Below are 16519 nucleotides of genomic sequence, written 5' to 3' on the forward strand. Positions count from 1 at the left end.
GTCGAATGTCGAAATTACAACAATGTTAGCTTTTAATTAATTTTTTTGTTATTTTACTCGTAGTTAAAAATAAATGCGAAATTTTGTAATTATAAAAAAAGTAAATGCGAAATTCCTGTTTTTTATTTGCGAAAACTCCTTACCCCTAGTTATAAGTATAAACTATTTGTAAACTGACCCTGGCTGGATGTTAAAAAAAGTATACCGCTTTTCAAAGAAATGAGAAATTTAGTAAGAACTAATTGCTGACTGGTTTGTTGATTGGCAAAAAAAATTATGTAAATAAAAAAAACATCGTTTTGATAAAAAAAATAATTTATTGTACACACATATATGATACACACATAAAACACTCCGTAAAAATGTACTCCATTTAGTAAAGTGAATACCGTGTCTTTTGAAACTAACATTTAAGTTCAATTTTAAACAAATAAAAATTCACTTTCTAAATGGAATATCCCTTGTTAGAATAGACTCTAACAATAGTCTTAAAACATGCAAAACACATCAATACAAACAAATACTGTTAATATATTATAAAAAATAAGAAAAAACAGAGATAGTCAACATTTTTATATAAAAAATTCTTGTTTTGAACAAACAAGCAAAACGAATAATAATTAACCCTTTGCGGTCATGGCTATTCGTCACATGAGACCAGTTCTACTCGTTGACTAATAACATATATCCGGGTAGGTACTATGGGCACACTGGCTATGAAAAATCCTTACTACATATTTTGTAGTCTTACTTAAAATAGTCTCCTTATAACAAAAGTGCAAATTGCCAAAAATTATTCACCACAATCATCATCACAAAACACCAATAACTACACGGATAGCGATAGTGACATAGACATAACGAAACAGAAAACGAAAATAAACACCCTTGGCAAGAAGTTGGCAATAAGAAAAAAAAGGTGAAAAGACAAACAACTTCAGAAATTCCCAACCAAATCCAAACACAAAACAGATTTGATTCCCTCTCAAAAGAAAATCTAGACGAACAAACAGATAATTTATCAAATACACAAAACACAAATATAACCAAAAAAGATCCCTCACCGCCACCAATCTATATTTATGGAGTTACTGACTATGGTGCTATGATAGCAAACCTTTCAACTGCAACTGCGACAGAAACCTATTACACCAAAACCATTTCAAATAATACAGTAACATTTACAGTAACCATTTCAAATAATACAGTACTATTGTCTAAGGACAAATTCGTAGAACTTATAAGTGAAACTTGGCAGGAGGCTATGCTCTCACAAAATATTATATCCCCTTTTGAGACTACTGGTGTGTATCCTGTAAATAGTCAAAAATTTCCTGAATCCGAATTTAATTCAGAGCAGCTTCAGTTTTATAAAGAAAAAATACTCTCCTCCCAGACTTCTAGTGAAAATACTTTAGATGGGAACAAGAAAAGTACTAGTGGATTTATTAACAAAACATTAACAAATGAAGCTGAACCATCATCATCCAAACACCAAACATCTGTAGCTAAATCTGCAACATCAATTGTAGAATTAGATATGTCTAGTTTTATTTCTCCAACCAAAGACAAACAAGAGCAACAAGAAAACTTTACTGTGACACAGGTAAAGAAATTGCTCCCACATAGAAAAAGTTAATCTCTCGGCTAAAACAGTTGGCCTATGGAGAAGTATTAACTGCTAGTGACGTTTTGAACAGAATGAAGGAGCAGGAGGATCGGAGAAAGCAGAAAGGAAATGGAAAAAGAATTAAGTTCGAAAAATTGCTGATTTGCTTGAAAATCCAGTACCAAGTAAAATTACAAATACAAAGAAATGTGAAGAGTCATTGTCGTCATCTGATGCAAGTGAAACAGAAGTATCTTATGCTGAGAGTGATGACAGTCCATGGGATGAACCGGCAGAGGAAGAGCTACAAGCTAGAGGCTGCAGAACACCACAAACTGTATCAGGGGAAATTTGTATTAGTAGAATTCAAGAGCGGTAAAAGACTGACAACATCTTACAGATATCTTTGTATGATCGAAGATATTGATTGGGAAGAAAATGAAATTAAGGTTATAGCTCTAAAATGTAAGAATGGTACCTGCAAGCAATTTGCCAAACAGCAAGGGCAAGGCAAGGGTATAGCCCCTGAGCCAAAGATTTTTATGAAAGGTGAAAGATTGTTTTATAAGTTTCCTAATAAGTTAGATACTTTTGAACGTCAGTAAATAAGTGAATATTTATAATTTTAAAAATGCGTTTGTTATACCTCTGTATTTTATTTTGATAATAATTTTTTTTTAAGTTTCCTTAGCACATGTGATATATTCGGGGGTAATTGGAAACATTGGCGTGTTTAATTTTTAGATTACAAACCATGTATCACTTTACGCCAGTTTCATTTAGATTATGTTTAACAGAACCAGAGATCGTTGTTTACCTTTACCCCCTTTTTTAGTTTTTTTCCTAAAATTTGTGGGGTAAATGGAAACATTGGATACCTTCTTTTTTTGTGAATTTTTCTAAATTTTTACGACATTCTACCGTAAACTTTTCGTATAATAGCCAAAAGCGTTTATTTTATTAAAATATGAAACAGTATATTTTTAAATAAATTTTAAATGCTTAGACATCATGAAATTTCAAATAGTGTTTCCAATTACCCTGACTGACCCTATGAGATGACAAAAAAATTGTTCGGCACAAAAAAGATTAAATTTGACAATTTATGTAAAAAAATGTTTAAATATTTTTTTACTATCATTTTCCCTGGGCAACATGCACTTTTCTTATAAGGGGGCTATTTCAAGTAAGATTGTGCAAAAATATGGAATGAAAATATTTTTTCTAGCCATTGCGCTCATGCTATCCGGACTAATAATAGTTTGGCTTCTAGATTGCCGGAAATGTATCACATGACAAAAACAAATGTACAAACACAAGTAAAAAGTCCAAACTCCTTATTGAATTACAGCTAAATTTATAACCAATTGAGAGGCATTGAGTTATATCTCATCAATACAAGATTAGTTGTTTAAGTTTTTCTGTAATTTTGTAAGATAAATAATAAAGCATAAATATTAAATTAAAGTAGCGCAAATGGACGTGGGAGGACCACATGTGGGACAGTCTACAAGAACTGATGTACGCAAAGGGTTACTACAACTTAAAATATTTAATTTTTTTTTTAAAACACACAAAATAAACTAAACTAAAACCTAACGTAATACTTAAATTTATATTGGAACACCTCCAAGACATTCCAGGAAGACAAGAATAACCAAGCGCATAACATTGATTGATATTGATCAAAAGGTTTTAACTTTCAACAATATATATCACAACGAATAGGTAGATCTGCAACGATATTTTCAAATATTTATCTGGAACCAATTATACTCCCTACCTGTCACTGGCACGTTAGTGCTATTCCTTCTTATAAATTTAAGAAACATGAAGGTAAGGATATCTTTCTTAGTTGCAGACAACAGTAATATCGTTAATTTTTGTAGATTCCTTTCTTTCATTTTTATGTCTTTAACAAAACATGCTATAATCAGATTTATTGAAATAAATATGTTGTTTATAAAAAAATATGAGATATACCTTGTTTTAATATAAATCTTTGATAAAAACAAGACAAATATATGACGACGGTGGAGCTAAATTGTTCTATGTAACAATTTTGACAATTTCATCCAAGTGCACTTTCGGCATTAGTTTCATTATTAAACTTAACATTTAAACGTGGTCTACGATCCATTCATCATTATAATAGCCGTTAAAACCAACTACATCATTTTAGGTTTCTGCCAAATTTAAGTAATTTCTCCATGCATAACTGGTCTACGATCAAGGTCGACTCATAGACTACTTTTGTCTTAAAAATCAAGTGATCTATGGAACATAAACCACTCTAATTAGTGGCATTTATAGGTTAGGTTGTTTGTCAAAATCTCAAAAAAATAATGTTGGCGTTAGTCCGACCGGTTGAACAGGAAGATTCTGACTTCACAAATGGCGATTTTTCAAGTGATCACTCTTCTTATCATCCCTCGTCGCCACCAAGCCGACGAAACAGTGATGATTTAGATCTCCAAAATATGGATAATTTGGAAGAAGCCGCGACGTTTCAAATACTAAAAAGTACAGACAAAGACCTCGATTGGAACATGAGTTACAGAGAAACGTAAGAAGAAATGTAAGAAGTTAGTTGCTGGTGAAGAATGCACTACTACAAAAGGTAAAACTATATTGGGCAAAGTATTTACACCCAACACATAATTGCAGTTTGAAATGCCACACTAAGATTACAGTAGAAACAAAGAATAATACATTCTGATTGTTTGTTAATTTGTAGTGGCAGGCCAAAAAATTTGTAAATCTTTTTTTGCAAGTGGTAAATATCAGCAATCATAGGTTGGATTATGCTCTACATAACAAAAAGGGGCCCTCAAATATTCCTACGCCAGATCAAACAGGCAAGAAAGTACCAGGTAACAAAAGCAGAAGAACAGTTGAAGTTAATACGAAGTTACATACAAAGTTTCCCTAAATTTATAGATCATTATGGAGAGCGAAACCCTAACTGTTTCTATTTATCACCAAAATTATCTTTGAATAAACTGTTTGAAGTATTTAAAAAAAAATGTGAAGATAATGGTGTAACCATTTTGATAAGGATCTTGTATGGTAAAATTTTCAAGACCGAATTTAATTTACATTTTTAAGTGCCAAAGTGAGATACATGAAAAACATGTGACGAGTTTGAAATAAGAATTAACAGTGAAAGTGACTGAGAACAATGTATTGCAAGAAGAAATCACATAAAGATAATATAATAGTTTGTATGTTTGGCATTCATTCCTATGGAAAAGAAAATCAGAGGGTGATCATGAACATGTGGTGTGAAACTGTATCAGCGAGAGAATCTCAAGAAATTACATTCTGTCTTTATCACTATATACGAGAATTGCCTGTTGAAACTAAAACATTATTATTGTTCAGCGACTGTGGTTGATTTTCTACAATGTAGAAAACAATGTCTCTATATTACCAAAGATTACCAAACAGGGGCAAAAATGTAATTCATGAGAATTATGAGTTATTGACCAATGAGTTAGTACCAAATTGTCCATATCATACAAGAAAATGGTGGATATTAAGAAAATGTTGAAGTTTATTCCACCAATTGTCCATACATTTTATCTGTCTTTGCCCCATCAATTAAGAAAAGCTGTTTTTGATGAAGTGGATTCACTACCAGCTATTCGCGGTGAATAATGAGTAATACAGATTTAAAAATTCATACAGGCCTAGCAGTCATTACTTAGATTTGTGATTATAAGTGACAAATGTAAATACACAAGTGGTCTAAGTACTTTTGTGTCCAAAAACCGTTATATGTTTGACATTTTGAATTAAACAATAAGTTCATTTATGCTTTATTTGTCTACCTTGATTCCATTTTTTTAATCCATGTCTGGTTAAGTCACCAATATTAAAGGGCGTACCTAAAAGCGTTTTGCCAATTATCTCAAAAAATAATCTTGTAACATAGACCAGTTTTAGTTCCACCTTATGTCATGTCATATCCGAACGGCAGGATAGATCATATGAAAATCCCAGTGTATAAAAAATACAGATATTGAAAAATACATATTGTTCATTCAGAAGAAAACGGTTAAATAAAAAAAAACTCCATATTCATGAACAAATAAAATTGCATGTAAACGTTGAGCGCTCGCCAAAATAATGCAGAGTTTTTGTAATTCAGAACCAAGAAAATTGTTGCCCTTATTTTCTAACCCGAAGTATTCTAATTCGCACTGTTTACATTAATAAGGCAACATTTCGTTATATTACATCCTTGAAATAACATAATATTGGAACATCAAACTCGGTTTTCTCAGTTTTTTCTGTGTATATATTTCTTTTCTCTCCTCAAATCTCCAAAGATGCTCAAAATGCCCTAACGAAAACCTGTTTATCGACTAAAAGATGAAATATTGTGACGATATGACCTTAGATTCTGTACATACCATACTTGGCTATATTACTAAAAATCTGAAGAAAGATGCCGGATTGTCAGAAAAGAACCAGATTTTGTAAGTATTGTTTACACCGAATACATATATTTCAAGAGTATAAAAGAAAGAAGGGAACATGTGAATTATATTACAAAGTATTTACACAGACATTTTAAAAAGAACAAGAGGAAGGATAAAAGATAGTTAAAGATGCCGTAAAAGATAAATGGACAATGTAAAGTAGAACCATAACATCAGGAAGTGGAGAAGAAAAGTAGCCCACGGGGCAAAATGGAAGAATATTATTAAGCAGGCCAAAATTCACATCGAAGTCTAGGGCCAAGAGAGGAATAGGAGAGGAAAGAAGAAAGTATAGAGAAGTGAAATGGATTTTTATAGAGATTTAAGATGTTTATAACCACATAAACTTTTTAAGAAATAAATTTAAACCAAGAACTAACTAGCATATGTAACAATAAGCATGACATTTTTCTGTTGTAAAATATGGAGATATAAAGGAAAATTGTGTTGATAAACTGTTGTAAACTGTACTGCCTACCCTAAAGCATTCACTCCTGTCAACATTATCAACGGATTTACAAAAACAGGCATAGCAACCCTAAATTCCCAAATTTTTTTAGAGAGTGATTTTATGTCCTCTTACGTCACAGAGAAGCCTGAAGAAAATGAAAATGGTAACGAATATAAGGCTAACGAAGGTGTTCAAGATGTGGAAGATGTTCAGGATGTAGATGTTCAGGATGTAAAAGAACCGCGATATGTCAGGTCAATTAATGTCCCATACAATATAATAACCCCTCAGCTAATTAGGCCACATGCCAAAGCTACTCCTAGGAAAAACCTTAAGAGAAGCAGAAAGAAGCTACAGTCAGCAATAATAACAGACGCCCCCATAAAAGATGCCATAGAGGAACAGCATAAAGAAAGATTTTCTAAAAAAAACACTTTCAGAAGAAAAAAAGCAGAAGGCTAAAAAAGTTAAACGTCAAGTTTTTAATAACGACATTAGTTCAAGTTCAAACAGTGATGTTAGTGAAGAGATTTGCAACGACTCTAGCGATCACAAAATCAAGATTTGCCTATTCAAAGTCATGACTATGTTATAGTAAGATACATGACAAAAAACTGTTAAACATTATGTCGGTCAGGTTATTAAGATAAGTGGAGATGAATATAATATATCTTTCATGAAGAGAATTGTGGCCGGCAAATTTGTTTTCCCCGACAAACCCGATGTAGATACAGTAGAAGCAGAAGATATTTTACTAAAGCTGCCCCCTCCTACCATTAATGGAAGTACAGCTAGGGCTGCTCGACAGTTTATGTTCCCTTTAAATTTTTTCCAATTTAAAATAGAGTAAAATGGTTTTTGATTAAAAATCACACTATGGACCACTATGATTTACACAATGGACCATATAGTGGTTCATAGTGGGACGAGTGGTCCGTAGTGGGACTTGTTGAATAACATTTATTATAAATAAAGGATTACTTGAAATTACTCTTAGTTTGCTTCCTTACAGCCATACCCATGCATAGGTACCCTTACTATAGTTTACAAACGCTTAATCACGGTGCTATACACTTTTGAAAAAAAACTTCCCACTATGGACCAGTTTACCCTACTTATAGTTTTCCTCCCCAACCTAGGTAACCAGCGCAGAATTCAAAATTATGCAATGTACACATAATTTTACTGTGCGAATAAAAATAACAAAAAGGGTTTACTCAAGGTATCATCCGCACTATTCGAGTATTTATTTTTCAAAAAAAACTTAAAATTCTGTAAAAAATATTTTTGGGCTCTAACCATTTTCTTCTGAGTGGGTGATGTATAAACAGTAAGTACATAAACAAGTGCACATAAAATTATAACTTTCGATATTTTATAACATTAGTGGAATTGTAAAAATGTCTAAATTTAACAGTCTTGTAACAGTCTGTACGTAACGCTAATTATGTCTATAGTAAAATTCCACTATTTTGAAGAGTGATTTCATCGTTTAAACGCCGAATGTCCTTAAATTTAAATGTACTCAGCGGCCCCCGAAAACTACCCGTTTAATTTGCGTTTTCTCATCAGAAATCATAGAATGTATAATTAGTACATTTATTTGTGCTTCTCTATAGCAGACGTAACCACAAGATGCCGTACAGTGTAGCCGATTCTTATTCACAAGTAGCAGTTATGGTCATACAAACCTGAATTCTTCGACGCAGCGATTATTACCGACATAAAAATTCCAAAAAAATGAGTTTTTTCAATAGTAAAAATTGAGCACAAAATTGTATTGAAATAAATTTTATTTACATGTTCAGTTTTTTTTACATATTTAAGTTTATAAAATAAAAATTTATATGTTACATTTCATTCCCATTCCGTTTCAAAAACTTGGCAACTTGGGAATTTGTAAAATATCGTAGCGGTAATAGCGGTAATAGCGGTATTCATTTACATAGGCGGTGCTGGCGGGAGTGCTTCTATTGCCTTTTGTGATTATATTTTTTGCGGTTGAAGTTTGTGGTGATAATCCTAGTGTTCTTGGAGTTTGTCGTTTTATAGTAAATTTTTAATTATATTCTGTGATTATTAAAATATAATGGACAAACAACCGAGTTGTTTCAAGAGAAGACAGCAAAATGTTAACGTCAGAATAAAAGGTAGTGATACGATATGAAGGAATTGAATTGCATGATGCAGAAAAATGGCATAAAAATATTAGCCAAGCGGTCGATATTTGTAGCAGTTTAACAAAAGTATCCATTAGCTGTATTTATCATGTGCCTAAAAATACATCGGAAAATAAAAAGCAAATAAAACGTAAAACTAGAGGTAGAAAAAACATTGTGTTGGATGACGAGACAAGACATTTTATTTTTGGAGTAAAATTCCAACACTGAAAAAATTTCTCAAGGGCTCGAAAACAATTACTTTTTACCCCCAAGATATCTCGTAGAGTAATAATCAGAACTATGCGCAAAATGAACTTTCGATATGTAAAAACAGAAAAAGTGTGTTATTAGAAAAAAAAAGAAATTATTGTGTGGAGAAGAAAATATTTTAAAGAAATACACACTTCGCAGCATTGAACGGAAAACATATTATTTGGATGAAACCTAGATTAACGTAGGTCATACAGTTGGAAAAGATTGGCAAGATTTAAATGTCAAAGGTAAACGCGAAGCATTTATAGAAGGCTGCTTAACAGGATTAAAAGTTCCATCAGGAAAGGGACGACGTTTAATCATTATCCATATAGGAAGTGATACAGGGTTCCTTGATGATGGTTTATTCAATATGAGTCAAGAAAAACAGGAAATCATCGTGATGAAATGACTTCCGAAATATTTGAACGCTGGTTTAAGAGAATCTTAACAAAATTAGAACCTGGTCCGGACACGTCAATAGACGTTTTAGCGTAACTTTTGCGACAGCCGGGTAGCATCAATAAGCTTTCTGCAAATTTATCTGTTTTTTTATTGATTTTTGTAACAATAAAACACTAAAAACTTTGTTTTCGAAACTTCCACAAAATTTATTATAAAATCTTATCACTACAGCTGTTTCGGCAGAGTACCTTTATCAAGTGATCTATTTTTGGTATTTACACATTATAGTCTTTAACGAAATAGGTTGAGGAGGGGAGAACTGTTCGTCTCAAGTTGGTTAAAGACTATAAAGTGGTTTCGTTAAAGACTATAAAGTGTAAATGCATACCAAAAATAGATCACTTGAGAAAGGCACTCGCCCGAAACAGCTGTAGTGATAAGATCTTATAATAAATTTTGTGGAAGTTTCGAAAACAGAGTTTTCAGTGTTTTATTGTTTCATAAAATGAATTTCCATCAAGTAACGGTCGAATCCATCAATTATAGCTTTTTGCTTATGGCGTTCTGTATTTTTAGGGGAATGTAGGGAATAAGCCACAAAATATATTCAAATGTTTAATTTACTGACGTTTCTATTCCTATAAAGAGACCGTTTTCAAATATATAAATGATAGATATATTTATTTTTTATAGCTCTTTGTTGTGGAATTCTGTTTTTTTAGGGAGAATTTTGAAAATAAGCCACAATATATCTATTTACATGGTTAACTTACTGACGTTTCGATCTCTATTCCAGATTCCGTTTTTAAAGTTAGAAAAAAAAAGAAAATAAATAATATAAGATTATATAAATAATATTATATAAATATATAATAAACAAACAAAATAAATGTAACTATCGTGTATATATTTGAAAACGGTCTTTGGATATAATATAGAGATAGAAACGTCAGTAAAAACCTGTAAATAAATTTATATTGTGGCCTATTTCGAACAAATAATATTTAAAAAATATAATATAATTAACGTTGAAATAAAAGTGAGTGTACGCCACTGGATTTTCATACGTCTTTCCCACTTCTCTGCCTTCAAACGATGAAATCACTCTTCCAAATAGTGGAATTAGTGTATAGAATAAAAAACGCTGCACAACTCTATAAATAGATTTCAATCACAGATTTGTATCACTATCGAGAATTGCTAAGTCGTATAATAAAAAATATAGTCCACATTGTTGAAATATTTCAGCAACGGTAAAACACTTGGCCATATACCTAAGAATATTTATTTCGCATCCGAACATTAGGTAGAAAATTTGTTAAAAGATTACATCAGTGATTCTCAGCAACACTGAGAATTCAATATGATATAACTGCACACAAATATGATATAAACTTATAAAACTTACAGCAATACAGTGTTACGCGCTACGTATAGATATTGGTGTATTTCTGGATTATCTTAAACTTCTATTACAAAAAAAAATGCCAGGAGAATCTATGCCATTTGTGATCTGCTGACATAACATTGGATAATGAACATTTTCGTAAAAATGTCAGTTTGGCTTATTCTTTTTTATACATGAAATCGTTATTTTTAATAATATATGTAGATGGCAGTGTGGAATTTTTGATTTTTAATGCTTAATCTGAAAGTACCAGACCTAAAATAATTCAACAATGTTTAGGAACTTTTTATGTAAAAACCTTTATAGTAAAAAATATCTTGATTCTGAGAATCACTATGGAAAAACTTTTTATGTAAAAAGCTTTACAGTAAAAAATATCTTGATTCTGAGAATCAGTATCATAAATACATTATATCATAAACAAAAACCCTCCATTAAAAATGCTCAACACACCATTAACTGCCTCTACAATAAAATCACTGAAGTGATTATTTCAGGCTCGAAAGCCTTCACGTACATCAGCGAGGTGTATCGGAACAAATTCCGGTGCCTCTGGATTTAACGGACATCGCACATAGTCAGGAGCTAATTCCTCCTGTTCCGGTTCTTGTTCCGGTTCTGGTTCCTCTGGAATTAACCGAGCTGGCCTAAATGCAAATTCCGGTCTCTCTTGAGACAACGGACATGGAACTGGTACCAGAACGCTGAAAACAAACGCAAACAATTAAAGAAGGAATTTTATTTATGGCTATTAACTTACACTATATGTATGTATATATATATATATATATATATATATATATATATATATATATATATATATATATATTGATATGATTGGTGTTTATAGAAAATAAGTTATAAATTACACTACTAGATAATATTAAAAGTATTTGGTTATTTTAATAAGTTATATACTAGAGAATTTTATAAAAATTATTTATGTGAGGGCATTTTTAAGAAATTAGCATATAAAAAGTATTTTTTTATATAATTATAATGTTGTAAAATATATTTAAGTGAGCCATGTGACTAGGCAACCAGATATACATACTCTGAAGTGACATTTAAGGAATGGTTGTGAATATTAGTGGGGTTATAATAATAAAATGTGTAGTTTATTAAATTAGAATGTTAAGTTAATGATTTAAGTGTATATTCTGATCTGAAAAGCCTAAATGTCAACAAAATTATCAATAGAAAATTAACGAATTCTCCAGAATGCAGAATTTGACCTTTGTTTACGGTGGAACATTCTGGATTAATGGTTATGTCTGTGGATCGAACATATACTGTTTCCAGAAAATTCAGACATGTATTTAATAGAACAAATGGAACATGATTTCTTACCAGATGATTCTGGAACATCCAAAAAGATATAAATACCCGGTGATTTGGATTCAAGAAGTCAGTCAGAAAGTTATAGTAAGAGGTGCATTCAGTTAGTCAATCAGTTATGAGTTACAGTTACTATGATGGCCAGTTTTAGTATGAAAATTAGTTAGAGGCAGTCAATCAGTTACAATTGTTCAATATAGTGAGTTAAATCAAGATTGGGAAACAGTATAAAGAAGGTATTATTGAAGATTAAAAATTATGTTATGTATAAATGATGATAATGGAAGAAGTATTAATTGAATATTAAAATTAAATAATATTTTTGGTGATTGGATATTGATATATTGAAAAGAAGAATAAAAATAAATGCTGTTTGCTGGTTTGCTTGGTGGTTTATAAATGCTGTGAAGAAAAATATCTTAAATTGGTAGAAGCTGATAATTGGAAAAAGTAATTTCACAAAAACAAGGATAACCGAAGCTGAGAAGAAGACATTTGAGTGGTGATTATAATCTATATAGTGGAAAACAGTTCATTTAGGCATTCAGTGACAGAAAGGTACAAAATTTTGTTAATCTAATTTAGTTAGTGTCATAACAATTTCAATTTTGAAGATAGTTTGTTTAAATTTTACATTGTCTATAGAATTTAATTAGTTTCATAAGAATTTCAAATTAAAGATGGTTTATTATACATTTACATTGGCTAGGTTAGATATATATGTGTGTTTCATAATAGATATAATAAAGATAATTTAAAAAAGTACTTACAAACTAATTCTTTGAGAACCGCGATAAAAACCCTATATTATTAAAAAATACTCATTGCTCATCATTCAAACAAACAATACATCAAAACAATTTGGCGCCCACCGCGGGGCTCTCTATTTAAAAGAATTAGTTTGGGAAGATAAGTGCTCTCACATAATTAAATTAATTATCAGTAGAAAGAAAAAATTATAGATTTTATTTTTAATTATATTTGAACAAGTAAAGTCTCAAAATGTCTCAAGGAAAGAAAGGTACAAGAAGCAAAAAGAATGAAGATGTGGAAGTAGAAACACAACCTATACAAGAGGAGAGTTTAGTTCAAGTTCCACAAGATACTGCAGAAATGAATCCAGAAAGAGAGGAAAATGTCAATATGGCAGCTTTGATGTCATTAATGATGCAGATGAACAATACAATGGAAGAGAATACGAAAAAAATGGAAGATAATACGAAAAAAATAGAACAGAAAATGGAAGAGAATACGAAAAAAATGGAAGAGAATTCAAAAGAAGTCAAAGAGGACATGAAAAAAATGGAACAGAAATTGGAAGAGAATTATAGAAAATTTGAAAAGAAAATAGAAGATAATAATAATAAAATTGTAAAGCAAATAGAAAAACAAATGGATAAAAAACTTGAAACTGCAGAGAAAAAAGTAGCAAATGAAATAAAAAATATACGGAATGACTACAAGAAAAGGATAGAAAATGAGAGGACAGAAGTAAAGAGGATTATTCAAGATAATAAGATAGATATAGAACAGAAAATAGAGTTGCAGAAATGTAACTTAGAAGTAAAAATTACCGAAGACAGGAGAAACACAGAAGAAAAATTAGACGATATACAACAAAATATCCAAATAAATAGTAATCAAATAAGAAATGTGGAACAGAGAATAGATGATATTTCACAAATGAGAGACATAGGGAGACCTTACTTAAATTTAACAAATGAGACTGGGATTAAATTCTCTGGTAATATAAAAAATTTGCATCCTAGAGTATACATAAATAGTTTAAAACATAAATTAAGATTTGTGAATAATATTAATGATATTAAAGATTATATTAGAATGACATTAAATGACAATGCAGCAACTTGGTTTGCTAGTATTGAAAATGATTTAGATAATTTTCAAACATTTGAAAATAAATTTTTAAATTATTATTGGGGTGAATTAGAGCAAGCAAAGTTTAGAGAAATTCTATATTTTGGAAAGTATAATCACAATTTAAAATCAAATATGGTAGATTATGCATTGAAACTGATAACGGTTGCAAAATATTTGGAACCACCACTTAGAGAGGATGAAACAGTCTTAAATGTATCTAGACATTTTGATGCTGATGTTGTGCAAACAGTAACTGTACAAAATATTCAAACAATAGATAGTTTTATTAATTTTATTCAAAGAATACAAAGAGGCAATATGACAAGTAATAATAACAACAGAAAAAACAATAATAACTTTTAATATAATAAAAATGATAATCAACAATATAGACAATCATATAATATTAATAGATATGGTGATAGTTTACAAAATTTTAACAATAATAACAGTAATCAAAATAGACAGAATTTTAATAACAATACTAGTTATAATAGACAACATTTTAATAACTACTAATAATAATAGACAAGATTTTAACAATAGAAGAAATACAGAGCGACCTAACTATAACAGACAGGTAAATTGTGTACGAAGGAATAGAAGCTGCGAATACAGGGAACGAAATAGTACAAGGCAAGAAAATGTGAGTAGAAGTCATAGTAGGGAAAGACATAGGACATCAGATCCAAGTGGTTAGATACAATCTGACAATTCTAATAATCAAAATTTTGTTCAGTAAACTTTCTGAATTACAAGTTAGGCCATTGCTATTATGAAAAACCTTCTGAATTTATTTCTTTAGATGAAGATATAATTATTGAATCTATTAATTTAATTTATATAAATGCTTTGGCCAAAAATAAAATGATTAAGATTATGATAGATACTGGTTCAGAAAGTACTTTAGTCTCGGAGAATTTTATTTTTAATACATTAAAACTATCAGATATAATAAAGATTCCAAAAATTAAAATTGTTGGTGCAAATAATAAGAAGTTGGGTGAAATTGATAAACTAGCCAATTTTAAAATTAATATTCTTAATAAAGAAATTAATATGCAAGGATTTATTGTCAAGGATTTATGTGTTGATATATTAATGGGAAATGATGAATTGGAAAAGAAGAAAGTAAAGATAGATTTTGAAGAAAAAATGGTAACTTTGGAAGGGCAAATAATTAAATTTATGCAGAAAGATGAGGTGGAAGAAGGAATAAGAGTTGATAGGATATTATTAAAAGGAAATAATGATATTTATGAAGAAGAAATATATTTTGATGATAGGGAAATGTCTCAAAAGAATGTAAAGAACAATTGTAGTGAATATTTAAGGAATGGAAATTTTAAGCAGATGGATGCCTACGAGGTGGAGTGCGTAAAATTGGAAGCAAGGAATAATGAGTACATAATAAAGAATAATTTTATTTGTAAAGAAGAAGATATGATAAAAGTTTTAAATTGCCCTGAAGAATATAAATCAATAGTCGTTTCCATATTGCAGCAACACAAGGGACTTGTCAATAAAGAAAATAGAATTGCACAAAATTATATCCATAGTATAAAAGTTAAAGAAGAAAAAGATTTTAAAACAAAATCATACCCAATACCATATAAATATAGAGAAGAAGTAAATAGAACAATTAATAATATGTTAGAAGATGGAATCATTGAGAAGGCAGATACACGTTTTATCAACCCTATAGTAGTAGTACGTAAAAGATCAGGTGAAATCAGGTTATGTTTGGATGCAAGGAATATTAACAAGATTACTGAAAAGCAATTTGAAGCACCAATGAGTATAGATGGAATACTAGGAAGAATTACAGGAATGTCATTTTTCACTAAAATCGATTTACAGCATAGTTTCTGGTTAATACCTCTAGAAAGAAAAAGTAGACAGTATACAGGATTTCAGATAGATGGAGTAGTATATCAATTCAAAGTAGTACCATTTGGACTTCAATCATCTTGCAGTGCTCTATGTAGATGTCTTCATGATATTTTGGATCAATATGAACATTTTGTAATTCACTACATTGATGATATCTTAATTTTTTCTAAAACGGCTGAAGATCATGAGAAACACCTAAAAATTATAATCAACAGATTAGACAAAGTTGGACTAAAAATAAATCCAGAAAAATGTACATTTTTTCAAAAAGAAGTAATATATCTAGGTTATAAACTTAACACTAAGGGAATCGAAATGGATCCAGAACGGACACAAGTCATTCAGGAATATAAAACACCACACAATTTAAGAACTTTAAGAGGATTTATTGGAATAATTAATTATTATAAAAGGATGATACCAGATCTAAGTATAAAAGAAATTCCATTACTTGAACTACTAAAAAAAGGTGTAAAATGGAGATGGGATCAGAGAAGAGAACTAGCATTCCAAGAGATTAAAAACATTTTTCTATCAAATTTGAAAATATACTATCCTGACTACACACAGTCATTCATATTAAGAACAGATGCATCCATAGAGAGATTATCAGGGGTATTATTACAAATACAT

General features: G+C 30.4%; 1 protein-coding gene across 2 annotated transcripts in view; it reads right to left on the bottom strand.

The window, feature by feature from the left end:
• Nucleotides 1–310: 310 nt before the first annotated feature.
• Nucleotides 311–16519, bottom strand: part of LOC140452066 (uncharacterized) — a 60802-nt gene continuing 44593 nt past the window's right edge. For both annotated transcript variants that reach the window (XR_011952128.1, XM_072546107.1), the window contains one exon: nucleotides 311–11478. Coding sequence is in view for 1 of the 2 variants with exons in the window: in XM_072546107.1 (XP_072402208.1) it covers nucleotides 11268–11478 (211 nt within the window). In the remaining variant the exon portion in view is untranslated. The remainder of the gene's footprint in view (nucleotides 11479–16519) is intronic.

The sequence above is a fragment of the Diabrotica undecimpunctata genome, chromosome 10 (genome assembly GCF_040954645.1).
Source record: "Diabrotica undecimpunctata isolate CICGRU chromosome 10, icDiaUnde3, whole genome shotgun sequence".
NCBI classification, from domain to species: domain Eukaryota; kingdom Metazoa; phylum Arthropoda; class Insecta; order Coleoptera; family Chrysomelidae; genus Diabrotica; species Diabrotica undecimpunctata.